At 48.3% G+C, this 27,616-nt stretch overlaps 1 protein-coding gene across 3 annotated transcripts in view; it reads right to left on the bottom strand.

The window, feature by feature from the left end:
- The window catches only part of LOC144158683 (FYVE, RhoGEF and PH domain-containing protein 2-like), a 67,585-nt gene that overhangs the window by 9,850 nt on the left and 30,119 nt on the right, over positions 1–27,616 (bottom strand). For all 3 annotated transcript variants that reach the window (XM_077689720.1, XM_077689721.1, XM_077689719.1), the window contains 13 exons: positions 16,622–16,719; positions 14,263–14,753; positions 10,034–10,252; positions 9,529–9,667; positions 7,687–7,922; positions 6,534–6,690; positions 6,145–6,232; positions 5,409–5,459; positions 5,071–5,129; positions 4,476–4,622; positions 2,319–2,503; positions 253–283; positions 95–166 (listed from right to left, as the gene is read on the bottom strand). In XM_077689720.1, coding sequence (XP_077545846.1) covers positions 95–166; positions 253–283; positions 2,319–2,503; positions 4,476–4,622; positions 5,071–5,129; positions 5,409–5,459; positions 6,145–6,232; positions 6,534–6,690; positions 7,687–7,922; positions 9,529–9,667; positions 10,034–10,252; positions 14,263–14,753; positions 16,622–16,719 — 1,973 coding nt within the window. The remainder of the gene's footprint in view (positions 1–94; positions 167–252; positions 284–2,318; positions 2,504–4,475; positions 4,623–5,070; positions 5,130–5,408; positions 5,460–6,144; positions 6,233–6,533; positions 6,691–7,686; positions 7,923–9,528; positions 9,668–10,033; positions 10,253–14,262; positions 14,754–16,621; positions 16,720–27,616) is intronic.

Below are 27,616 nucleotides of genomic sequence, written 5' to 3'. Positions count from 1 at the left end.
GTTTACAACGTAAATAATGCCAACACAATACGCTTGGACAGACGCTTACACTCCACGGCGCTACGAAGTTGAGTTTATGGAAGGTGCCTCTCACCTGCTGACCTTGCACGTAAATTTTTAGGGAACTCTTCCGCTGCTTCAGGTCGTGGGTAGCTTTCGCAATAGTCTGCGAAGATGAAATAAGAGGCATTCGTAAAAACCTCCGCTCAAAATGTTCATGATTTATCCTTATAGCCATTTCTTCCTACTCACCTGCATCCACGCAAGCTTCTCTTCTGGTGACCTGCAGACAAAAAAAAAGTGAAACCGCTCAATGGCCACATCATCCGTCACGAACAGTCAAAAGTTGTGTTTTTGATAAACAGAAACCCTGAAGTTGACCTCCAAGCACCGGGGAGTTTTTGAACTCGGTACACAAGGTTGTTTAAGATTACAAGCCGGGAAGCAATTTTGTTTTATGGTGATGTTAGCCGCTTACGCCATCACGATGACGTCAAACGTCACAGTACGGGATTTATCGAACAGTTTTTTTTTAATGCAGAACACTTCAGGGGCCCCGGATGTCATCCAACTAATGTCGTTGGGCGTCACGCACTCAGGCTGATGCTCAAACTGGTCAAGAGACGGCGCCACTGCCTCTTGGAATACAACCTGCGAACAAAGATGCGGTCTATCCCGCCATGAACGCCAAACAGTTGGCATGGTCTGAGCGACAGAGGGCGCTTGCTCGCGAAAAAGACAACGACGCCGGAGGGCCGATTTGTCTTTACGACAACGGGACGCAGAAGCCAAGCGTCAACGAGGATAGTAAAATCCCCAGCTTCGTCACGCAGCAGTCAAAGCTCAAAAGCGAAGGAACGCGAATCCAGGGGTTAAAGTTCAGAAAACACAAGCAAACATTCGCGAATCACTGCTGCGCACTTCCAACAGCTTCCACATTGAGGGGAAATACATCCATTTTTCTCATTTCGCAACGATTGCTCCGGATAGTTTACAGAAGGTACTTCACTGCCAACGTGGAGATGGGCTTTGGAACAATATGGATGCACGCGCTATGGAACGGTTCACAGTGCCGTCGGTTTAAAAGCCGGTTAGCCGCTACAATCCCCGCATGTCGGCTTTCTTGTTTAATGGGTCATTTCTTGCTTTAGAATTAAAAATGAGAAACTCATCTTGTTAAATGGGTTTTCAGACTTTTAAGGAACCGCGAGGAATACCTCACATCAAATTCGGGGCCACATTACAATGTCCACATTACTGCCTTCAGAATGTTGATTGCTTGCCGCAGGTCATGAACAGTTTGCTATGATAGCCTGCTTTTAACTCACTTGAGGCTGCCCAGATACCCAGCTGGCGCGGATCCTATTTTTCGACTTACGTCTTCTGATTCGCATTTTTCCCACACACAGAAGATAGATTCGAATTTCTCAGGGTCTTCAAAATATTGCCACGTAATTGCAGTTCACCACCAAGTGGCGTGTGGCGCATTCATTAAAACAGCGTCGTTACCGGAAGCGACGTCAAATCTCGCAATAACGGTGTGGCCATCATTCTTAAGTGTATGACGACCCCTAGTTTTTACATGGACCTACTTTTTAGTTGAACTCAGTCGCACTGATGACTGGTTGGCAATGAGTGTTCCCAAGTAGCTAGTGCCCCCTTATTACTAGGAAAATGGTTTGCGCCGGAGGAGCTTCCTGCGTACACGCGACCGTCACAATCTCCTTTCATCTAGCCAATAATGTTTCGCCGTAAAGAAATTGGCGCAGCTATCACTAGGGGTGCAAGGCTGGAGAAACAGCGGAGCTAGTGGTCGGGCTAGCTTTTTCCGCTTTTGCTACGTTTTGCTATCTTTTGCTAGGTTTTGTGATGTATTGCGCTGTTCTTGCTAGGCTAGGCTAAGTGTTGAGGGGTGCGGCCAAGTTTAGCCGGATTTTATAAGGCCCTTCAGGTAGCCCACCCCACCCCCTGACAGCAGATCTCAGGTGGGAAGGAGCTAGGCCGACCCCAGCTCCGCTGTTTCTCCAGCCTTGCACTAATAGTGCAAGCTGCGGCAATTTAATTTTTTTGCGGTTTAGTAGCCTATCAGCTCTAAAATTGTATAGTAAAGGGTGCACATACGCATGCGCCCCTTGTGCTTACACTCGAACAGGCGCGAAAGCCGGCTTCACTGCTACGATAACCCATCTGCGGTGAAGCACCCTTTACAGGCAGCGCAGTTTTTTCTTCTCATTTTTTTGCTAACGCCACCGGACCCAGCTCAAGCTTAAACAGCTCCTCTGTTAAAATGGAGCGGGACCTAAACAAAGCGTGCGCACCCTGCGCAGAGCTCGATGGAGCGTCCGGCGTTTCGCAGGTGGAAGCTGTTGGGCGTCTCGAGGTTGTCCCCGTCCTGTAGCACGAGGCCGTCCAGCTCGAGCCTCGCCCGCACCCGGTAGCCGTTGGCACCCATTAGCCAAGCACCACTGCTGCTACCGCTGCACAACAGGGCCAGGTCGGTGAACTGCGACGGCGGGGAAAAGCGGGAATGATCATCTGCTACGAGAGAGTTCCCTGGCCGAGAACAGACCAGCACCCTGTCGGCGGTACGTCACATGCTCGTAAACCTCATCAAAGCAGACAGCTTGGCGAGTTGGTTTACGTTACTGTTGAAGAGGTGCAATCAATATACACGGCAGTCGGTTGAGGGGAGCACAAACACAGCGCCACTCACAAGGGAAATTATTTTGACGAGACGAAACAATAAACATGCCCGATGCACCAGATGCCGAGTACATTTAGAGAATATGTTTCTTCTTTTAAGTAATTAACTAGTGAGTGGCGTCGTGTTTGTTTCCACCTCAACATACATAGTGATTTCGCGCCTTCTTCAAGGCGACTGTAGAATATTGTAAACAACTCTGGAGACATTATGCATCCGGTGTACATTGTGTTTGTGTTGTTTTTGCAATGTACGCACATTCAGTAATGTACGCACATTCAGTAACCAACGCCGCCTGTATAACATGGCCTGCTACAGGCATCCTTGTTCCGACTATCACGCCAAGAGAGGCCGTGGCACCCTCTCTTGGCTGATTTCAGTATCATCCTGCCGTTGGTAGGAAAAGTACCCAAGAGAAAGCGCCGCAGCCCCTGAAAAGGCCTGTAAGGAGACATCGGGTTAAATTTTGATTAATTTGGGTAATTTCTTCGTAATTTTATATTGTCACGTAGCCAAAGACGACGCAGCTGTCTTGAAGAAAAAAAAAGTTGATTAGAGCGAACTTGTGCTCCCCTAACAACTCAAAGAATACACAGGCGGCGAAACAGCAGTCAGCAAAGTGACGTGCGTAAACAAGTGTCGACGATTAGAATGCCGTAGCATCTGCTCAGCGGGAATTTATCTCTCGACGCGAGGGTTTCTGAAATAGTCGAATTGTATCCAGAACACTGTAGATCAACGAAGATTATTCGAGGCTGTTCAGATTCGTTCGGAACGCTCTCCTTATAAGAAGAGATAACACATGTGGCACAGAAAGAAAGAACGGAACACGCGCCTCCCTTGACACAGAGCAACAGCGATAACACAGGCTGGCGCAGCCGGGCACCAAAGCAAAACACAAATAAACAAACCCAATGCATGGTTCGCAGCAATATTATTGTCTACTTATTTGCGCCCTAGCAATGGCAGCGTCCGTGGCACTGGCGCAGCGCAAAGATAACCCCCAACATGTTGCGTATGCGTAACGTGTGCCTCTGTGGCGCAATAAGATAGGCGTTAGATTCTTAACGCGAGGCATCCAATTTCGATCCCGGCCGCGCGAAGCGGTGTTCTTTTCGAGGCTCCTGTTCGGGTGCCTGACGCCATGACACCGGACGAGCTACAACGACAAGGCGGTCTGCTAAAGTGCTTCGCACTTAAACGCGGTGGTTGTAGAACCGTCAAAATCCCGGCGATGGTGGCCACTGCCGTCAACGTAACGCGGCTGACGGAAAACTAACGGCCTTGCTGCAGCCGAATATTGCCGATATTGATGTGAGAAGCGAAACGTTCCAAAAAATGTTTATCAACAAAGTACTTGCCAACACGGCCACTACACCTCATATCATTCATAAATGGCAGGCACTTGCTGACCGGAAGACGGGCATCGGCACCGCTGCCCCCAGCACATGTATACCTTTTGTCACTCTGTGTGTGAAGCTAACATGGGCCATCTTGTTGTGCCCTGCTCCACTTTTGATATTCATAGACTGAACCGTAATGTTTTTTTTTCTCAAAATTCAGATATAGAAGCATTACATAGGGACATTTTCGAACATCCTCAACACCTTGTGCCCTTAGCCCAGTTTGTCGTTTCCAGTGGCCTGGCGAGCGTGATTTAGTGGGCGCCTACCTCCCTGCCTATTCCCCCTCTTCCCCCTCCGGTGGCCTTCGATCCTCCCCTTCCTGATGAAAGAATTTATCATCCTCATCCTGACAGGCCGAGTGAGCTCACCACAAAGAGGTACCGTTCGAGGTGGTCGCCGGAGCGGGCGCTGATCTTGGTCACTTTGCCTTGGCGCAGGAGCTCCCGCGTCGGACTAACAAGGTCCACGCCGCCACCCACCAGCTCCTGGATCTCCAGAAGCTGTTTGAACTGGTCCTGCGAAGGAAAAACGCGTATTGGTTTTGACAGTCGAGTTTGTGCACGCAGAATTACGCCTTTTGGTCTATTCAGAACCAATAGAAATGCACCGTTTCCGCTAATCGTCCCACTGTTAGATATTCCTTGTCGACATGCAATTTACAGTCATGGACAAAATGAAATGTGCACACGAAAATATGAACCATAACAGGCAAAATTGAAATAAAAACATTCATGAAAGTCCAATAAAGGCGCGCTGTTGGTATATCTGGGAAGCCAGATTTCCAAACTTTGTTACTGTAATTAAGCCCCGCAATATTATGGCTTCTATGTAAAGAAATTGCGCTATTTGTGCGTGTTCTGGTTCCTGTTTTTCTCATTCCGTTTCGTTTGTCCGTGGCTGTTCACAAAACGAGTCTAAAAGAGCCGGTTAGGTGTTGCCGATCCTTACGAATATTACACGTACAATTTTTTTCATGGCCTGGTTGGCGTGGTCGGCAGCCTTTGACACCAACTCCAACGCTCCTGGAAAAGTAGAAATAAAATGACACTGTTGGTATCGAAACATGTTTGCACTCTTTTAGTTTCAACAGTGCAATGCCGTTATTAACACCAAGAATGAAAAATTCACCTAATACTTACATAGGTCATTAACCACCTATTAAGTCGTATTCAACTACAAATTACAGTTAGCAAGAAAGAGAAAACAAGTTCAGTTCGGCAGATTGGGTGCTCCTTAACGCCTTCTCATGACGCCGGGCATTCGTGCTGTACTTAGAGAACAAATGACACATGCGCACTTACTTTCTGTGTCATCTTTGTCGGGAGATCCTTCTGGCAGCTTTTTCAGGTACTCTGAGGAGGAGTGAGAGCAAAGACGAGTAAGGACGTTGGTGTAAAAAAGGGCGACATATCAAGGACATGCAACCCAACGTCATGCACTCTTCAACAAATCTGCAAGAATTTTAAACCATATCAAGGACACGCAACAAAACTTCATGCCCTCTTCAACAACTCTGCAAGAATTTTTAAACCTATCACGGACACGCAATAAAACGTCGTGCACTCTTCAACAAATCTGCAAGAATTTTTAACCATATCAAGGACACGCAACAAAACATCATGCACTCTTCAACAAATCTGCGAGAATATTTAACCATATCAACGACACGCAACAACACGTCATGCACTCCAAGAAAATCTGGAAGAATTTTTAACCATATCAAGGAGATGCAATAAAATGTCATGCACTTTTCAACAAATCTGCAAGAATTTTTAACCCTACGAAGGACACGCAATAAAATATCATGCGCTCATCAACAAATCTGCAAGAATTTTTAACCGGCTCTAGAATATTTATTTTTGCACCGGCAGCGTAGTAGCAACAGACAACAAATTGCGAAAAAAATTATGGGGGCGAGGGTGCATGCGGGGGATATTCCAAGGGGGAGTTTCGCTGCGTCTGTGTATGGAAGAACTCTGTACCAGGAGGCCCAGAGTCCCTGACCGCAAGTTATTCTAAGCGTACACGGTGGCTCACCTTTGAGCAGTAGCTGGTAGCGGGGTACTCGCTGTACAGGCGTGAGCATGTGGTGCTGTACCGTGAGGCTCCCGCATTGAGGCATCGCCTGCGGTGACGAGCACGAGATAAATTAGGTCACGCAATGCCCGAAGCGAGAGAGTCCCTTGACTAGTGGAAAAAAAGCATGTTCTATGCTCCTCAAGAAGTAACTCTTGATTTCTGAAGTCAGAAGCCAGGATTCACTTGAATTACGGGTTAATGAAATGGTCATGAGAGGTGCAGCTTGGAGAGAATGATAGTCAGCGGCAAGGATATTAGGCCACGCACGCGAAATAAAGCTGCTAACTAAACAGCCGGCTTTAAAGACGAATGTAGCAGTCTGGTAAGTACGCGGGACCCGCCCTTACGTGAATCTCGTCCAGGACGGCGGCGAATCGGGGGTGCTTGGCGTAACACGAGGCCAGCAGCTGGACGGACTGGTCGAAGTTCTTCACGTACTCGGCGTACATCTTGAGGAAAGGCGCGAAGTCTTTCATCACGTCACCGATCCGGGGGTCCCGTTCCCTGCAAGCAGCGCGGATCGAAATTTGCAAAATTTGTTGTCGTCAGACTTTATTACGTTTATACGCATTCAATAGCCCGCTCAGGGTAACATACACGGAAAAAAAGGAAAATGTAATTATCAGCCAAGGGAAATACTTCTGCCTTCCTTTAGAATTTCCTTTTTGCCAGTGTTAGCAACTGTCTCGCGATTCATTTATCAAGGGAACAAATCAATTGCATCTGTTAGTGTCAACGACGAGGTCGCATATTCAAAAATTAAAACCGTTCCACTCAATGTGAAAGCTCTCGGAAGTGCAGAGGAGTGATTTGCCATAACGGGCCGTAGCGCCGTTCTCCGCTCACTGTTAACACGAAATGCAATTCAAATTTCCCGCCTTCACAGTGCTCGCGCGCCCTCTGTCTGAAAGTGCGCCAGCGGGAGTTCTGTTCTCTTTTGTGTTTTTATCCCCGCACTTGCCGGCGTTGCACTGCCACATTTTGCGTTTAGTAAAAACCAACCCAACGGGCGTCCTTAACTAATGGAACGCGGGCGCTGCCGGTTCTTAACAAATGTTTTCCACCACCACCACCGGTTATTTGTGTATATTTTTCCTCAAATATACCTGTAGTTTTCTTTGCGCTCAACAACGGGAAGATGTATGACAAGCGCCAGCGTTTCACGAGTTTCGAACGCTTGTGACTAAATAAACCGCATGGCTTTCGAAGCCTCTGGGGTACGCCGCGAACAACAGCGTTACCCCGGGACGCCACCTTGGTGCTCTATATACTTGGGTCGAGCGAACAAGCTAGGACGACAAGGCGAGCGCGTAAAGTGCTCTGCACTTAACATTTTACCGGGATTTATTTTACTGAGTCTGTGCTGACCCCAAGAAGGCGGGATCACATACGCGTCCTCGCGCTCAGCAGCCAACGCATTAGCCGCTGAGCTACCGTGGCAGGTCGCAGCCGAACTGGTAGCAGCCGTCAAGCGAAAAAAAGAAAAAGACGCCGACCCACCAGGCGTCGAGCCTCTCCTGCAGCCTCGGGAGAAGGAAGTCGTGGTGCAGCCGGTAGAGAGGTTTGAGCGGGGAAAAGATGGCGGCCACAGTGGCCTGGGGCACCAGGGAGTGGGCCCGGTTCTCTTGGTCCAGCCGGAAGGCCAGTGTCTGGTCCAGCAGACGGAGAACGTCCACGTACGTCCGTTCCGTACTCAGGAGTTCCTCTGCCACGCGGCCCGCCGCGGCCCCTGCCGACTGCACAGAGGACAGAGCACCGACAACACACCGCTTGAACCCTTAGTTGGACTTTCGCTTAATTAGACAGGAGAGCCTTGCTAATTGCCAAAACTAAATTTTGAATGAGATGTCTTTACCACGTCGAGGGACAGAATTTTTCCTGCATTTTCAGGACTTATCGAATGGGGGGTTTGTCAGTCTGTGCGGAGTTGAAAAAAAAAAGGCCTCCGGAATTGCACGTCGGTGTTACCAGTACCACGCGAAAGCATGGAATCCTAGTTATAGAGGCCCTATCGCTGAACGAAACTCAAGAATACGACAATTTCATTGTCCGTCCGTGTACTATTCTTGTGGGCTGTCTTCCTCTTGCGCCCCAAAAACGTCGTCAGTACTACGATTAATTAACCAATTGGAATCGCCGCCTTCTACCAAATTTGATTCGTACACCAAAACGAGCGCGCCGCGTCGGACATGCATTTTCTAGTTTTAGTTCTTCAATAAATATCGTCCAATTGGATTGTGCCACCACTGCAGCGTTAAAGTTTTCGCTTGGGCCACGTTATCTTCTCTCTCCGTGCTCCCAAAACTGGTTGCCACGGAAAGGGTTTCGCACTCTTGAAAACCGGTTATACGGAAGAGGCCGGATTCGGTGCAGCTAAGGGCGACTTTTTACGCAACCGCTTCCGTTCGTGTCCACTTTTGCAGCCTGGAGAGAGACGAAAAGCGGTACCGTGCATGCCACGACAGGTGTCATTTTCAGCAACGGAGTTGCTATAGGTCGATCCTTTTCATACGTCTGCTGTCGGTCGTGTGACACGCACAAAAAGGAGCAGATTCGCGTACCTGCCGGCAGCAAGACCACTGCTCCCCCTATTGGTGTGTCTGGGAAACTTTTTCTGCGAAGCCGCTGGCAGGTTCTTACACCCACCGATAGAAGGCGCAGTGGCCTCGCAGAGGCGGGTTTCTCTCCCTTTAGCTAGGCGAGGCAGAGGGGAGGGAGCCGCCTGGCGTTTGCTTTGCGCCAACCGTGCGAATTTGCGCTGCGACGGCGCTTCCGTTCTCAGGCGAGCGCACGTTCTAGCCGACAGAAGAGAACCACAGCGCCGCTGTTGCGGCAGATTTCACACTGGTTGAAACTGGGTTTAATTTTACGCAGTGTCTAGACTGCCGTCCGACGGCACTCTAGTTGATCCCTGCAGGCATGGATAGAGTGCCGTCCGACGACATTCGCGTATTTAACACTAGGCTAGCACCGGCCAACGCGTCTGTCGTTGTAGCATAGAGGATCCGTCTTAGCTTTTTAATCCTAAGGACGGTCGTTCGAGACCGGCTTTTGCCTCTTGTTATTTTTTTCTTCATTTTTAATTGAAGTGTAATTTTTATGCCTTAGGTTAGCTTTGGTGTTTTAAATGATTCCTTTGTGTGCGTTAGGTTATCTTATGTTATGTTTAGGTTAGGTTGCCTAGCTTTACGTTATGTAGGGCGATGTACTGCCAGACGCCGAAATTTTGTCACAAAACGCCGGTGGACGTCGATATAGTGGACTACTTATAATACCGTCGGACGGCACTCTAGACACGGCCTTAATTTTTGCTTTATCCAACTTTCCTTTCCGAGAACTCACGTCGGCCTCGTCGGGACTTCGCACCGCGGGCACCGCCTTGTCCTTGTCCTCGTCGTCCGGCGACTCCTCTTCGTCCTCGCTCTCGGACAGGCTCTCATAGCTGCTCCCCAGGCTCGCACTCACTTCCTGGTTACGGAACCTGGCACCACAGAAGAAAAAAACTGCAACACAATCCCCTGCTAGGGTTGCCCAAGGAATGCAGAGCATGTACGGGCTTTAACAGCTTATACTCGCCGTTAGGAGTTATAATTTGTCCTGCCCGCATAGTATGACTATCTGTACACGGCATGAACTCAACTAACCAACCAACTAAAAATTCCGTGTTTGGGCGAAGCCGCACAAACTGTGCTACATCGTAGCACAGCTCATGGTAGCTGCAAGCGCCCAAATGCTACCGTAGCTGCCGAACAGATTCCAGAGGCGAAGCAGGGCAAGATTTCCAGTGCGAACACGCGTCCTGCTCCGGGCAAGCCATTCGCGCGCACCGATGCGCTGCCGTGCTCACCTGAAGGTGTTCGTCTCCCCGCAGTACTCGAAGTGCGTCCTGGTGGTGGTGAAATGGAACGAAGAGCTCATGCGACTCGCCATCACGCCGACCTCGCCGATGCCGCCAGTCTCCCCACACGATGGCCGCGCAGGTGTCGGGAACTCTGAGAACGGTCGCGGGGGCCTCGGCCGGAGCTGGGGCTCCGACACTGCGTCGCTTAGGAAGGCCCCTCCGGCCCTGCAATATGGTGACCGGACACGGAAAAACTTTAACGATGCACGCCGTGGTGACTCCCCCCCGCCCTGGCATGGTACGAAACGAAATGCGAGTAATCTGAGAAGTGGCGTTATCAATGGCAAGCAATGTTACGCCATGTGCTTATCAGACAATAACTGCGTTCTGAACTTAAATACGAACTAATGGTGGGCTTTTGGAAACAAAGGAGAAGTGGAATGCCGACAGAAAAGAAATAAACGTGTGAACAAATTAACTGTCAGACTGAGAGCAATGGTTCTGAAGACGCACACAGCGAAGTTCCACTTGGGAAGTAGCCGTGGAAGGCCCAGGCAGGTGATGGGGCAGAGAGGGGACGATCACGTGCCTATATGAATAGACGACATACTATACACTGCTGAAAATAGAGGAAATCGTTGCATTAGTATCTGTTCGAAAATCAAACAAATAGCAAGTAGCGGAAACTTTTAGGACACCATAACTCACTTGGGGGAGCAGTAAATGCTTCTGAACACCACCCCCCGCCCCAAATCCCCCTATCATTCAGCTTCGTCCTCAACACCACCCATTTAAAAACTGTGAAAGCAAACGCTGCGCGTGGTACTGACCGTCAATGCTCTTCACATCGTGCGTCATACAGGAGAGCTGCGGTCAACATTCGTATCAGAAGATTTACTAAAGCATCAGATTGTTCAATAGTTGTATTTTGTTATCGGCTGTGATAAAGGATACACGTAGAGTTATCCTCTTTTTTTATTGATCGCGATAGAATCTAAAGCCGATTACTACACGCACCACAGAAGTGTGCTTATTATAAAGATATCCTTGTCTGCTTAGAGGATAAAACTTCACTGCAAAATTAATACGCACAACGAGGAAACGATCGGTCAAGCTGCTTTAGACACGCCAGCGTCTTCTAGGCATTCTTAGACGTTTTAAACTCTGGACTGGGTGACTAGCAAGTGAACTACTCGCAGTGACTCCAACGACTGATTTCTATTCTTAAAGCGAAGCTTTCAGCCTCTCACTGATGTCGTCAGTAGCCCACACACACAACGCACTGCAGGAAAGCCAACTTTCTTTGACGGTCATGATTATTGTGGGTGAAATGAAGAAAAAAACGCGTCTCGGGGTCGCAATCGAACCTAGATCCCTCGATGCCTATCCCATTGCGCCATTCCGGCAACGTCGCAGCAGTTTGAAACTGTAAAGGCGTGTGTGGTCGTGAAAAATTAGACAGGAAATGCACCCCTCTGTCTAACGACGACGACCACAGTTGAATGCTAGGGAAAGCCATGGAATGCCCGTATTACCAAAAGATTAGGGAGAATAATCGCAGTGCAGTAAATCGTCTGGGTTGGTTAGTTTGGGTTGGACTTTATTTTTACACCAAACTTTTTTACGCCCTTTTGGGACAAATAGGGTGCAGCATAAGAGTAAAAAGGGTGTTGGGAGGCCATTACACCATTTTTCGTGAATCTCAATTCCCTTTTTTGTGTGGATAAAAGGGTGCTGACCAACTTCAACACCCTTGTTTTTTCGTACGGTGTTGAAAGGGTGTGGTAAAGGTGCTCAGCTGTTTATTTGTATAAGGCTATGCATGCATGTGTAATCGCACTGTGAAGTACAAGACATACGTTCATAACCTGCTCTCCAAAGAAACGTTCAAATGAAAAAAAGTGTTCGTCTGCAATGATCACTCGTTTCAATATATGGTGCTCCTCATGCCCAAGTTTATTTTGGCACGTAAAACATCAATTTGAATTTTTAAAATTCAAAAGACTATATATGTGCGGCGAAAAGGTTGTTGACCGACTGCAACACGCTTGGTTTTCAGTAGGGTGTTGAAAGGGTGCGAAATGGGTGTTCAGTTGCAAAAAAGAAATAAAACAGGGCAGTAAAGGTTAACGTGGCTTCTTTCAGGGTTGCTAAGTTTTGCTATGTTTTGCTAGGCTTTGCTAAGCTTTGTTAGATTTTGCGATGTTCTTGCTTAGCTAGCCTAACTGTTGAGGGGTGAGGCCAAACGTAGCCGGATTTTACGAGGCATTTCTAGTGTGTCCCCCACACTGACAGTGGATCCACCAAGCTAGGCATACCCTCAGCTCTGCAGCTTCTCCAGCGTTGCACCCGTCGTGCAAGCTGCGCCATTTTTCTGCCGTTCTAAAATTCCGAAAAACTAGTACCTTTGAAATGGAATAATAGAAGGTGCGCTTACGCATTCACCCCTTGTAACACTTGAATAGGCTCGAAATCCGGCTACCCAGTTATAACAACCAATCTGCGGGGGTGCACCCTTTACAGGAAGCGGAGTACTTTTTTCTTCGGTATTTCTTGCTAACGTTACCAAACCTAGCTCAAGGTTAAACAGCTTCCCCGGCAATAAATTATGCCAATTATGCCAATTTTAAACATCATCAGGTGCTGTTTGTAGAAAATGTAGAAAATACATACACAGTTGGAGGTTCCTTACATCTTTTTTTCACAGTCGTAGGTCTTTTCTTACACCCTTTTCATTAGCTTCCAACACCGCAACTTATAGTTTACACCCTCGTGGAAAAAAGGGTGTTGAAATAATGAACACCCTTCTTGAAGGGTGTTGAGATGGCGGGGAATATTTGTTTGGTATTTATTAAAATTCCATGACTTCTTGAACATAATAAATACCACGCGATCAAAACGTTTTCGCAAATTCACATGCTGATTTGTATATGCTCACATTAAAATGCATAATGACAAAAATATCTAGTGTCCACGTAGCCATCACCAAGCTGCGAACTCTGTTTGTGAAGCCCAAGCCTCGTTACGGGTTGACCGAGTCGTGTGATTTGGCTGCGTGGTTAGGACACGCTTCACACAGATTGGTGTGCTAATCTCGCTGCGAAGCATCATGTTACCCAGCTGGCCACGCGACGCTCTAGCCCATTAGGAATCTGGGGCTTTAGACACGAGCAACACCTGTATTCCGAAATACACCGTAATTTAAAGGCTACAACCTAATTTACACCCCCCCCCCATAAGGGCCCTCTGACATGTGCTGAAATATTACCAACACGCGCTCATCCCCAAACCCGCCATACAAAATTGGACGATGCGCTTGACCAGCAAAAACGCTAGTTATTTTGACCTGGTTGAGAAAGTCCGCGCATGCAGCCTGCCACAGCCAGGGAATTCCGGACTAGGGATCCTCTCCACTGGTCGAGCGCACTAACAGCCCCTGTTGTTTCTGATACATAATAAAATAACAAATAAATAAAGTTTATAAGAATAAATAATAAGTTCCTTCATTCAATCGTTCTTCATTCGCTGATTGATGGGCACTTCCTTTCGGCCTCCTTGGCAAAGTCAAGACTGCTCGTGCCCCACAAGCCCGGGTGAAGACTACCCGTGATGACGACACGTTTGACGACACACTCGCAAGAGCGAAGCCACGCGAACAATCTCAGAAAGTTTTCGCCAGGACAGTCAGGGAAAACCCTCGCACCCGTGCTGTCCTTGTACGCAATTAAGGCAAGCCTATTTCTCCCTCGCTTCTTCTCCTACTCCAAAGTAACCGTTAAAGGGGCCCTGCAACAATTTTCTCATTTTTTTTTTAATCTTAATTGCTTACAGAACGTAGTCACCCAACACACCCAGTACTTAGATTAGGGGATCGCAAAGTACCTCAGCCAAAAATTACTGCTCTATTCCCGTGATAACTTGTAAACTCGCTCAAGAGATTTCTCTCTCTTTCCCGGTCTTGACGTCCTTCGATGGCTCTAATTACGTCACTAAGGCCATGTAGCAGCTGTTGGCCGGTTTTCCTTCAGTTGCAGCGATGAACGCTTCTCGATAGCAACTTAAAAAAAGCCACAAAAACAAAGCAGAAATGGAAGGCGTATCTCTGGTGACGAGCAAATCACTCAGTGCCGCCACGCGCTGGCGATAAGTATAGCTTTCGCAGTCATTCCAGACGCGAAGGGAAGAGAGAAAGCGCTTATCGGAAGTATTTCAGGGTCCCTTCAAGTTCGCCTTACCTGTCCAGAAAAGGGCAAGCCCTCAGAAGCGCGCGAAGGTCAGCGGAACCAGCGGACATGGCGTCCGGTTCCACGCTCCTGTCCAGGGCTTCCCGGAGGTCACCCTCACTGGACGACGCGTTCGCAGAAGCCGCGGGCGGCCAGCAGGGGCCGCCAGAGCTCCCGGGGACCGGGGCGTCCGGCTCGGTGAAGACCCCCGAGTCTCGGTCGCTGCTGGGCCCTGCCGAGGCCCCGGCGCTGGCGGACCCCAGCCGGCAGGACTCGATGCGCAGGAGTCGCGCGAAGCTGTCCCGGTTCTTCTTGACGAAGTCGGCCAGCTGCTCCTCCGTGGCGCTGGCGCAGCGCAGCCGAGCTTCCTCGAGAAAGCGCTCGAACTGCGCTCCTCTAGCGCCTGCGGTGGACGTCCCGCACAGCAATCCGTTCGCAGATGCGCCAGCCGTTGCCGTTTCCCGGCCGGGACTGCTGTCCGACTCCCGGGCATTTGCGACGCCCTGGAAAATAAAATTTTGGGTGCGCAGGTGTAACACGCGGTAGCGCAACACTTGGAAATATTTAAGCCTGATAGAGTTTGGAAAAAGAGGTCTATAGTATGAGTGGCCGCCGCTGACTGTCCATGAACGTTCGTGTCGAAGTGACAATACGCTGAGAATAAGACAAAATCGGCATCGCCAATAACAAGTTGCTACATGCCGTCTCATGCTCCGCGGTGCTTCTTCAGTAATTACTGCCGCTTTTCTGGAGTAGTACTACAAGATGCCTCACGAAATAAGAAATGCCTTGGCGAAAAATAGATGAAATCTTTGAACATATCTTCGTGATGAAGTGGGTGTGGAAACCGAGAATTCTGGTTACCGTAAAAACCCGCGTATAATACGAACCCGCGTATAATACGAGGTGTAATTCGGGGACAGCAAAATCAGAAAAAAAAGTTTTCATCCGCATATAATGCGAGGTTAAGAGCACCGAACACATTTATTTGCACTGCAGTTACCGTTCAGCCATTGTCAGTTTTCACTCGCACTGTCTCCCGACGTCCGTTCAAACATCGTCAGGTTCGCTGCCGCTGTCTCCTGAAGTCGCCTTGTCGGAAATGTCTTCCCACAGAAAGTGGTCCTCAGTGCCATCAAGGGTGTTCGAGATGCCGCATTTCTTAAAAGAGCGACTGACGAGCTCCTCTGGGATGCTGGCCCACGCATCCGCGATCCAGCCACAAAGCACCGCTGGAGAAGCCCGCGTCAGCCATCCGGTAGCTGTCACTTACGGGTCTCCTGACCTCTCCAGTCTTGGTAGCAGGACCTGATGCAGTCTTTGAAAGGCTTGTTGATGCAAACGTCTAGCGGTTGCAGCTGCGATGTCATTCCTCCTGGAATGACAGAGTTCGGTGTGGGGTTCGCGCAACAACTTCTTCGCAGAATGGGACAGGTGGCAGCGAAAGGCGTCCAACACGAGCACTGACGGGAACCCCCAACAGTGCTCCAGGCCGCCGATACCACACAGACTTTATTCAGTCAAGCACCAGTTGCTTTCTCCACCCGCGAATGGTGCCTTCGGTGACGCCGAACTGCCGTCCTGCAGATCAATTCCTGATGGTCTCGGCACATAAAATAACTTTTATTTTAATTGCAACCATATACTGCCTTCGTGCATCCGACATCGTTATAGACTTGCGGTGAACGTGCCGATCCTCTGCGTGGTCAAAACAATCAAAATGGCGCCGGCTGAGAGGAGTAGCAGGTAGCAGCCAGCTAACGCCACCGAAAGATGGCACACCCTCCGCTAAAACCGAAACCGAAAGTGCAAATTTGCGCCTGAAAACTTTGGGATCCACATATAATACGAGGCACAAATCTTACATAGTAAAAGTTTGGAAAAAACCTCGTATTATACGCGGGTTTTTACGGTATGTCGTTCATTATTGTGCAGCTATAGCGAAACGGCTGATCATCGTGGCCGCCTAAGCTTGGTGCGTACGTAGCCTATGAAAGCAAAATTACAATCGTTAGTATTTATTTGATAATATGCACAGTTAGTGGCCCCCTTCCCACTTTTTTTTAGCTGGATAACCTCGGCAATGGAGGCATGGTCCCCTGGCCCCCTTACAGTGCCAGCGACTTCTTTCTTTTCCTTGGCAGTTTCTGTGAAATCGTCCAACCACTTGAGCCCTTCCTGTGTTTACGCACTTCACGATATTTTCCATAGCGGGATAGGTTTAGCTAATATTTTGCTATCAGCCGAAGAGTCTAGCATTTCTAACATCACCTGTGCATTAATTGCATCGTGAGAGGTCAAAGCTATAGTTTTCGAACTAGGCCTTTTCTTGTTTAAACTGAGGATTATTCAGGCCTTATCGTCTGCTCACCGTCACGCCAGCGCAGTCCTCCATGGACGATGACAGAAGTACCAGGCTGCTCCTCCTAGTGTACGCCACCAACTGCACAGCCCCGCTGTCGAAGTCACCTGCAAGGAAAGAACGCTATTTATGCCAAAAAGAAACAATGCTCAGTTATTTTCTCCTAATAGGTATCTAAAGCAAATACCCAACAACGAATGACTGGAATGAAAGCCGAATGAAACCTGGAGGCTCACTAAGGTGGTTCAAATTACATTGAGGACGACTCACCGCGCAATGGAAACGTGTAACATTAAGGGACAAGAAGAGAGCGAAGTGGGTCAGGGAAAAAACGCGTGTTGAGGACATATTAGTAGAAATTAGAGAGAGAGAGAGAGAGAGAGAGAGAGAGAGAGAGAGAGAGAGAGAGAGGAAAGGTAAAGGAAAGGCAAGAATGTTAATCAGTCTACGGCTTAGTATGCTATCCTGCACGGGGGAAAGGGGAACAATGAGGAAAAAGAGGAAAATAGAAAAAGAAGGGGAAAGGGACAGACATAGCGCAGTGTGGTGAGCCTAGCGGTAGGAGACTATAGACACAAAAGTTCACTGAGTTCATAGCGGGTAGTCTTTTGCGCTACAGTCTCTTGTGCAAATCCGTCGTTTTGAGGAAACACAGGAGCGCTTTTGTCGCCTTGTCCGCAGACGACGGAGGAGGCCAGTGGCCCAGGATTGTCTCCTCAGAGAACGGGCGCCGAGAGTCTAACTTTCGTAGAGTCGAAGAGAGCTGGCTTCGTTCCAATGAAAATCGTGAACAATCGCAGAGGACCTGTCGTATGGTCTCTGGTGTTTCATTGACTTCGCACGCCTCACTGGCTGCCATTCCAATCAAATAGGAGTAAGCATTTGTGAATGCGACTCCAAGCCAGAGACGACAAAGAATGGTTGCATCAGATCGTGCGAGGCCTAATGGAAGGTGGCGCTGGAGATGGGGGTCCAGGGCATGAATACGAGTGCTCGTGAACTCTTGGGTGGTCCATTTGGATAGCGTGGTCTCCCAAGCAAATTTGCGGAGAGTTCTAGCGGCGTCCGTCCTGGATAACGAAATAGATATGGTCTCCGTTTTTTGGTGTGCCAAGCGAGCGGCAGCGTCCGCACTTTCGTTTCCGACAATGCCGCAATGACTGGGAAGCCACTGAAAGGCAATGTCATGACCCGCTTGGGTGGCACGGTCGTACAGTAGTCTTATCTCGGCCAGGAGCTGTTCATGAGGTCCACGGCACAGGGCTGACAGGAGCGATTGAAGCGCAGGCTTTGAGTCGCAGAAGATCGCCCATCTTCGGCATGAAGTTTGTTCAACGGTGTGAAGGGCACAACGAATGGCGGTAAGTTCTGCAGCCGTGGAAGTGGTAAGATGGGCTATTTTGAATGGACCTTTTTCCAGTAGCGATCTGCGCATGCGCGGGCTGCCGGTCCGCCATTCTTGGCAGGCGCCTCGGGCAAAATAAACCAAAGCGCGCCCCTCGGTTTTCTGCTTAAAGAGCGGCTATCTATAACCTGCACGTTTTCTTTTTTTCTCTCTTTGGACTCCTCGTGGTGGGTTCGTACGTGCATACAATAATGGCTTTCTAAGAAAAGGGGCGAAGACGCTTGAGACTGACCACGCTACCAGCACATGGCTGCCAGTGAGGGGGTTACGAAAATTTAAAAAGAAAGGGGGGGGGGGCGCTTCGAACATGGCAGATTAGCCACGAGAACGTTCGCCTGCTACCGTGACATTCATGTGAAAGGTGCGGGTGACGGGTCAGTGCGGGAGGGGCAGCAGGACCAGGATATTTTGTGCACGAGTTCTCCGAAAGCCAAACTTTCTTGGGGGTGTGCCTTACTGCCATTTTTAGTTCGCCGTGGCGGCCGCTAGAGGGACCGGTACTGGAAAAAGGTCCATTCTAAGGACATGGACATTCCTGGTATAACAACGGCGCCGGCAGAACTAGATCTTGTTACGGAGCCATCGGTGTAAATATGGGTGCGGTCACTGTATCTCTCGTGTAAATAAATGAGACTTAGCTGCTGTACTGCCAGCGTTGGAAAATCTTGCTTCTCTGTTAAGCCTGGGATAGTGAGGCATGCTCGAGGCTGCGTCGTACACCAAAGTGGGAGTGGCGGCCTCATCGCAGATTTGTAGTTGGATGGCATGCTGGTGATGTTGGAAGCTACAACCTTTGCGAAAGACGCATGGGGGCGTTTAGATGGTAGACTAGCAAGGTGATGATCCGGCAGCCTGGTTAGGTGCCTAATATGCGCCCTGAGTGTTTCAGTTGTCACGTAAGTGGGTAAGGGGTGATCACGAGCCACAGCAATGGTTGCAGCTGTTGACGTGCACCGTGGTAGGCAAGACGTGGGGAGCATCTATGAAGTCAATGTTTCAGCTGTACGACGCACTATTCTTGGGCTCCCTACCATACAGCCTGCCTGTACTTTCAGGTACGTGCTGTACCAATATTCAGCAACTGCAAGGCATACAAGCGCAGGCCCTCCGAACTTAGTAGAAATTAAGAAGAAACGGACGTGGGAAGGGCATGTAATGCGAAGGCAAGATAACCCTTGGTCATTTAAGGTAACAGAGTGGATCCCTAGAGAAGGCACGCGTAGCAGGTGCGGCAGAAAGTTAGATGGAGAGACGAGATCAAGAAGTTTGCGGGGATATCATAAATTGGTCGCAGTTAGCGCAGGACCGGGGTAATTGGAGATAAATGGGAGAGGCCTTTGCTCTGCAGTGGGCGTAGATAGGCAGGTGATGATGATGATGATGATGGTGGTGGCCGACAAGTCTTTTGAGCTTTTCGAACATACAGATTTTGTTTATCTTTTTTGGAGGAGAGGGAGAGAGGCAGCGACAGTTTCTCATCCCTTGCCCCTTTTTATTGAGAATATGAACATGTGCCCAAATTAACGCCTTTACCAGAATGCAAATCCCCATATTGTAGAACAATTAAAACTTCTCAACTTCGTTTTCACAATGTAAATAACAATATTTTCAGGCAACCGACACCCGGGGGTAATCTGGCCAGATATTAAGCAGCGCCCAATCTTTCACCTTCAATAGTCGCGGAAGTAACGCGCGTTTGCTAGAGTGAGAATGAATACTATCCTTATTGTGGTCATTTGTTCAAACGAATCTGTGGAAACCAAAGCAAAACGGAGCTTGCGTGACGTCATCTTAAAGATTCTCACATTTCTCGCTCGCTTCGTTCTAGCTAACTCCTGTGTTTTGCGTTAGGTGAGGATTGATGATTGGCCGCGGGGATTTTACTCCTGCGTAATTTTCCTTTGGTAATTTAACCTTTTAAAAGTGGCAATTATTATGCGGCTGGGCTTCACTGCACCAATGTATTATCACCTAAAATGCAGCTTGGCCTACTCCGCAATGTCCTAGCGCAGCGCGAGAAGTCGGCACCGCTGGTTCTGACAAATCCGCACTGCATCGTCATCTGCATCAAATGTTTCCATGAATAGTGTATAAGCCATCTGATAATCTCTCACCACTGAGAAAGCGTAAAGCCAGTCAGCGAGTTAAAAATACCGCGCCTTCTTTGTGTACGGCTTCGCACGCTTTCCAATAAAGACGTCTAGAATTTTTTTTTTTTTTTTGGCACCGGGCACCATTAGGAAGCAAAGTGAGACGAACGGGATTGTTATTCCACTAAATTTTAAAAAATGTTCTATAATATGTCTACGTTTAGGTCGTACGATGTGCGGCAAGATAGCGGTACTTCATCGCCAAGTGAGCCTTTTGGAATGAACCATCCATGCTTCCCAAGCGCCGAAGGTAAGCCGAGATGATGATGGATCGATTAGTTGATTGATAGTGGTATCCCCTTTGTAGCGGGTTGATGATGTGCCATCTTACCAAAAAAACTAAAAACAAACTAATATACCCATGTTTTACACTCTTCGTTTAACACTAGCGCCGCTCTTAGGGCAGGCCTCAAAACTTATTAGGTAAACATACTTATTTTTCCTGTTATTCGCCCCGAGCGCGAACAGAGTCGGCCCCTGGCGGCGGCGGGACGAACCGCTCCTAGTGTGGATGGCGCTCTCGCGTCGTCTGCTTTTTCACGTTGCGTGCGGCGCAAGACGCGTGCTGCACACGACAAAACAACCAATATGTGGGCTCGTTTGGCAGTAAGCAATGACATAGTTACCTCTGCTTGCGCATTTCCTCTAGAAACGCAATAATCAGCGGCCGTTGAGGGTTAATGCGCTGGCTTAATTCCACGAAACATCTTCGCCGTGGTCACCGCTTGAGTGTGGACATTGCTTACACACATTGCACTTTTCCTATTGCTGAGTGCAGTTGTCTGCCGTTTCGGGAACGTCGAAGGGTGCTTATTGAAGGTGGCGTGGTGATTATTTAAAGGATAAAAGTTTAGTACGCGAAACGGGTAAGAAGCGACAAGACCTGTGCATACGCGTGCAAATTCCACACCCTTGTAAAACTGTGCTGTGTCCTTATAGAAAAAAGAAACAGACAAAAACATTTACACTGCACACGACCCCTGAGCTATCGCCCATACATTACCGGACACGTATTTTACACCAGCAAGCGCCTGTGTGATCGCGTCCTTACCGTACCTTTTCTAAAATAAATGCCATTTTTGGACAGTCGTTGTTTATACTGAGGAGGAGGAATAAACATTTATTCAACTGTATCGAGTTGCTAATTTTACATATTATTTAAAATACGTTTCTATGGATGCGCAAGAGTATTTATGGGGGATTTTTCGGTAAAATTAAGCAGTTGTGAGTTTGCGTCTGTCGTGTGGCATTTCGTGTGTCATTTTCATATATCATTTTCAAATCCGACATGAATCACCTTGTCCAGAAACGTGTCTCACTCAGCATAACCAAATGCCTAATATGGTCACGTCTTAACCTCTTAAGGTGGACCTAAGTTTAAAGAAAGAGGAGAAAACGTGTAATATAATGCACGTTGTTGCCCACATGTGTGAGGAGTGTGTGCCTTGACTCGTTGATTTTTTTTTTTAATTTTTTCCCACAATGCTTGCTTTCAATACATTTTTGAAAAAGGCGAGCCACAATTCCTGGACAATCTCGGACCAAAGGGGGCTTAATTAATTTTGAAAATACGTGTTAAAGTACTGCTTTTTCACCGCTACAGAACACAACGCCTAGTGTAGTTTCCATTGTAAGTAATACTGATAACCATAGTTTAAATTGGCTTTTCGCGTTACATGCGTTCTTTTCTCTCTGCTCTTGCAACGTTGGCAGGACCCCCCCCCCCCCCCCCTCTTCCCGAAAAAAAAAGGAAATGCACAGAATTTCATTTTTTAACCAATCCTCAAGAATTAAATGCCAAGACAAAGGCGATATTCAGTTTGCAAAATAAAGTAGTTACCGGGAACCCGTTGCGCTGATTCGCAACGAGAAATAAAAAGGAAATGTTTTACTACATCTGCAACAGCGCAACTTCGATCATTTATTGCCATCTTTAGGGTTCGGAAGCGACCTTATACGTAGGAATACAAACACATCTCGCTGTTGCAGGCACCTGTTAGATTTTAAAAGGAACGCAAATGGTTAAAAGAGCAGCCGTAACAGAAAACTTGTGCTCACTGTGAGATCCCAGAAGCTTGGTTTGCACACTGTAAACCTGCTTGTCACTTTGCTAAAACCTAGCTAAACATGAGATGTTGATTGTACTGTGTGCGTTGATAATTCAATTCGCAAGTTCACTTGCGACGAAAGCCGTAAATAAGTGATCTGAAACCGTTATTCATCAAACCTTCCTTCAGAGTCGCTAAAATTTAATTTAAAAGACCCGTTGGTTACATTTATATCTCTGCGCTGATCAAAATTCAGTAATTTTATGTTGCCTTTTGAACGCACAAAAAATATCGTAAGTTCTTAGAAAGAATTTCGGGGCAGTTAAGTAGTGTTAACATTTCAGGGCATCCCACAAATGCAAGAATGCGTCATGCTACCAGTGAAAACGATTGAGATTGCCGTTGTAAACTGAGTTTCAGAGATCGAGGATTCCTGATTTGTTTCTATTTATGCTTTTATTGAAGGCTCAAAGCCATAGTCTGGAAAGATCGAGGTTGCTACGAGCCACAGCGTACAAGTTCATTGTCACAATTACGGCAATTCTGAGATTCCCGATGAGCCGTCGCTTTTTTTGGCGTAGTAATGAAAACTGACTGCCGCTTCCATGCTATACATTGAACGTTGAGGAACCGAACTACAGCATACCACTCTTGTTTGCGCCTTTCGTGCGCACATACTGCGAGAAAAAAGCACGAAGCGCGCCCACAGTGTGCATTCTTACGGGCCGCTCAGCGGAGCATCCACACTAGCAGCGCTACGGTGTCGCCACCTACATGTCGAGCTCGCGGCGAATAGGTGGTAGCTGTCCTATAGGCATTATTCCCTCTCTGCTTTTTGTCCACCTGCATTCTAATCTTCTTTTTGTCCCCTGAACAGCCTTGAAGTTAACTCCCTCTGTGCTACCTTGGCTGTCCTGGATTCTCCACTGCTCTTTCCGTATTTCATCGTTAGCCTTCTAGTCTTCCTTAACCTCTGTGTGTCCACGCCTTTCATGTTTAGGTACCTAAAAACTTTAGATGTCCATTTACGTTGATCCATCATCAAGAACGGTCATCAAGAACGGTCATAACGACCGCGATGGTGATTGTTTCTGGAAACGGGAAGCGCCAGGTTTTTACGAGGCGTTCTTCTTTTTTTTTTTTTTTTCGAGCGGGCAAAGAGCTGTCTTTATGTCGTTGCCGCATCACGCCGCTTGTACATGTTGTCTCTTTCCCTAAAATTGAACATCTATGTAGCCCCTTTTTTTGCAAGCCATCTATTAGTGCCATGCAAATCATAAAACGAACATCGTATGTCTTATCGGGGTAGTGGCTGTACGGTCGGAGCGCCACCGATGAAACCGGACTTTGTGTTCACAACAGTCCAAGTCGCGTTAAAACTAACACGGGTTTTTTTGTTGCTTCCAGCTCTCTCTCTCGCTCTCTCTCTCGATTTGATTTAACATTAGGTAATAAGTTTTCTTTAGCCCTCACGAAAGTCTCCCTCGCGATGCATGCCGGCTTGATAACCTCCTTCAGGAAATCTCAACAAGTGCGAGCACCACGTTTGCTCATCCTTGAATCGTTTATCTTCCCTCCCTTCTTTATATTGACACTGAGTACATATCCCGACAAACTCGGCGCGCCGGCGTCAACCCAAAATTAGATTTCCGCTTTCGGTTTTCCTTTCTTATTTTTTTTTTTTTTCAGGAGCCTGAGTGTGCGCGCTCCGACAGCGGTGCAAAGTATATAATTTAATCGGATGGAAAGCTCCACCCCGTTTCGTACGCAGGAAAGCGAGACTAAAACAAGATTCGCAAACTCTTAAACGCTAGAAAGAGAAACGAAGCCAGCAAATGAAACAAAAGCAACCGCATGGATGACAGCTCTGTAAGTCGTTCGTTCTTTTGTTTGGGAATCCGTTGAAACATCTGCAGAGCTGGCATATGAGTCAATGATACCCACCTTTCCGTGTTTCGGGCGGGAATCGTTTTTCTTGTGATGCGACACTCCATAATATGCGAAGAAAATACAGATTTTGCGGGTTTAACGCGCCGAAGCTATCCCCGGGCTATGAGGCGCGTTGTAGTGGAGGGCTCCGAATAATTTTTTGCCCACTTGGTGATCTTTGACGTGCCCCGAAATTTCGACAAACTGGCGTTCTTGCTTTCCGCCTCCACCTGAAAAGCGGCCGAGGCGGCCGGTAATTAAACCCACGTGCTCACATGCAACTCTGTTTACCCTAATCCCTGCATTAAAGTGTCAGATATATTTTCCATCTTCGAAGACGCGCTCTTTGGGGGTGGAGATATGTGACGTGGGTGTCGTCCAATTGGATGCTGGAGGAGTTACCTTATAAGAGGATGCTCACAATAGCAGGTCAGCGCACGTACAGGGGTATTGTGCACGTCAGGGGATGCCAAAGAACACGGCTACGGCGTCTCAGGCCACAAGATACCGGAGAAATCCCAAGAAATTTTTTTTTAAATCGAAGCTTTCTATGCCATTTCACGGGCGCCGACGTCCCCAAGTCGCGCGGCCCATGGCCTCCGCGGTCGGCTGCCGGCGGCGCGCCGTTACTGCAGCCGAACAGAGGGCCGGCGAAGCGCTTCCCACAGTATATCTGACTTTTAAGCACAGCTATGGTCAAGTCAGCGCCTCGGGCGGTTGCGCAGTGAAAGCGTCTAATCATTCCTTTGTTCCGATCGAAGGATGCGGTAAGGGGGACTGGGGGTGAGAACAAGGGCGCTTGCCACCTGAAAGCGATACAAGGATGCGCTGACTGGATCCAAGTTCGCTGTCCGTTCGCGCCTACAGCGCAGACAGCGCCGACAGCGTCCGTGCTTTGTCTTGCGATTAAATTGTGTGCGCGGTCACTGCGTACTATCGGCGTGAAAACGGAGCTACCGCTCGGCAAACCCGGTTATAACCGCGGTCAGCCGCTGCAGAACACAGTTTATTACGGCGCGTTCCTCAATGGCAACTGAAAGGGCCAGTTATGCACTACACATTTAAAGCGCAGGCCGAAATTAAAAGTTTACTATATATCTGTTCAATACTTCACTCCTGTCTTTAAGAGGACCGCCAGCCTTTAACGGAGGGTCACATTTTAATTTTTTTATACTGCAGGGAAGTTGGAACCCCTCATCGACAAAGCGCATACGCAGTTACAAAGAGATGAAACAGCACAATCCACGAAACCCACTTTGGCTTGAACACGCGCGAACACATATTGAGGTGCTTATAACCCAATTTTTGATTTCTCTTTTCTTTTTTCCAACCACACAACCTTCATATGCCTCGTATGCAGCTGTGCAGACGAGAATCACGTGACCCCAACAACCTGTTGGCTGCGGCCTCCGTACAGGATCCGTAACGCTCATGATTTACCAGCGCAAATTAAACGGAACGAGAGAGGAGTACACAACACGCTCGTGTTGTGTACTCCTCTCTCGTCCCGATTAATTTGCGCTGGTAAATCATGAATGTATACCAACTAGCCCAGTTCTCGACCTTGATCCGTAACGCTGTTCTATTTTCGCAAATTTTACGGGGATAGGCGCCGTACGTACTGTACATGGCATCTGCTAGAACATGCGTTTCGGTGCAGGATCTGTTGTGCGAGTTGAAAACCGCGCTCGGCAACACGGTTGGCTGTTGTGGGCCAGGTCTACGAAACTGTTTCGTCACACCTTCCAGAGTACTGACTACTTGCCGGTGTGTCTTCTCCTAACAAGCGCCGTGCCTTATTCCTCAATCCGGCCTCATAATTACCGTGTACCTGTTGCCGCTGCCATCGTTTACCGCAAACAAATACAGCAGATCATCACCGCAGCAGAGAATTACCGAGCTCAACCGGTAACGAATGCGCATGCTCAACGCGGAGGCATAGAGAAAGAAATATTTATTCCTCTATGGCAGAGGCGACTACGCTGCGCTTGCGTCCTGAGCAACCTTCTCAGCAGGTGTACTTATGAGCCGTGCAAATCACCGCAGAATTGTGCAGAAGCCCACTGTTACCTCAGATCTTAATTAACATAATATATGCAGTGTTGCTTTTTGCAAAATGGGGACGCAATGGTTGGTTTAAGAGGAAGGACTGAATCAGTCGATGCGCGATGATGATGATGATGGTGGTGGTGATGTGGACGACGACGACGACGATGATGGTGATGATGATGATTGCTCGAATTGTTTGACAAGTACCCCCTCGGGGGGAAATGGCCAGGACTGCAGCGTTGATTTCGCTCTGGTTAAGTTCACCGGATAGGTCTAACTCCGCTTCCGCAGAAGAAATTTGGCCGTCACATGAATTAACATGGACTGCGATGAAACTTCTAGTTACCCAATAATTAAGCTTTCTGATCAATTCAAACGACCGGTCGCGGAAATTTGTGGGCAATACGGCGGCTGAAGTACAGTCACGCGGGCGGCTGGCATAAACGCTTCTTCGCCTTCGTCTTCAGTTGTCTGCTTTCGACAGCGTGCCATACTTTATGGCCCGCGGTCACGCGCGCATGCGCAGTCGGCGCTTGTTGGAACGAAAACGGTATGGTAACAAGGTTGTTAGCACACTGAGCTAAAACTGTCCAATATGCAGTCGCCGGCCTCCTCCGGTAATCAACGCTCAAAATAAAACCGATTCAGCTAACATTCATCCCCGTTTGGAACCGGCCTCCAAGAGATCGCCACCTGGTTCGAGAGTGTAAAATTTCGCAAAGCCGCTTTAAAGCGCCTAAGGCAATTCCGTCGATATCCAGTGTTTTTCAAACGCTGATGTTGCTACATAACAAGAACCGACGCACGGTTTTTTTTTTTTTTTTTTTACTAAATAATGTGTATTGGAGTGGACTTGCGCCCGGCAGTCAACTAGTGGAGAACAGGAACGTCGAAAACGCATGCAGTGAACAGTGTGACGCGCACAGTAGACGGTCGGTGAATCGAACGTCTCGGTGTTTGCGCTCCGCGTATCTATCTCGAGCGCTTTCCTTCCAAGCAACACCGAAAGAGACGGAGAAAATTATTGACGAAACAAGAACAGTCTAGGCTAGGGACGACAATGTGACACCTTTTCTTTATGAAACAAGATTTCCCTGGGCGGCATACGTCGGAAGGGGGAAATGGGCGGAAATGGGCATTCCCATTGAAGTACAGGAAAGCAAAACCGGACGTGGTCACGTCGAATTAAAATTTGGGTGGTTTAATGCGCCGAACCTACACCCGGACTACAACGCGCGCTGTAGTGGAGGGCTCCGGAGAGTAATTTAGACCACGCGTGGGGATCTTAAGCGGGCGCCCGAATCTCGACACACGGGCGTTTTCGCTGTCCGCCTCCATCTGAACGCGCTGATCACAAAACATAAACAAACAAGCGATGGTTCGCCGCAGTATGTTGGTCATGACGCAAGGCGCGTACTGCGCA

Source organism: Haemaphysalis longicornis, unplaced genomic scaffold, assembly GCF_048455015.1.
Source record: "Haemaphysalis longicornis isolate Haplotype H1 unplaced genomic scaffold, Haemaphysalis longicornis Haplotype H1 scaffold_10, whole genome shotgun sequence".
Classification (NCBI taxonomy): Eukaryota; Metazoa; Arthropoda; class Arachnida; order Ixodida; family Ixodidae; genus Haemaphysalis; species Haemaphysalis longicornis.
The sequence above is the reverse complement of the archived record's forward strand: the minus strand, read 5'-3'. Positions and strand labels throughout refer to the sequence as shown.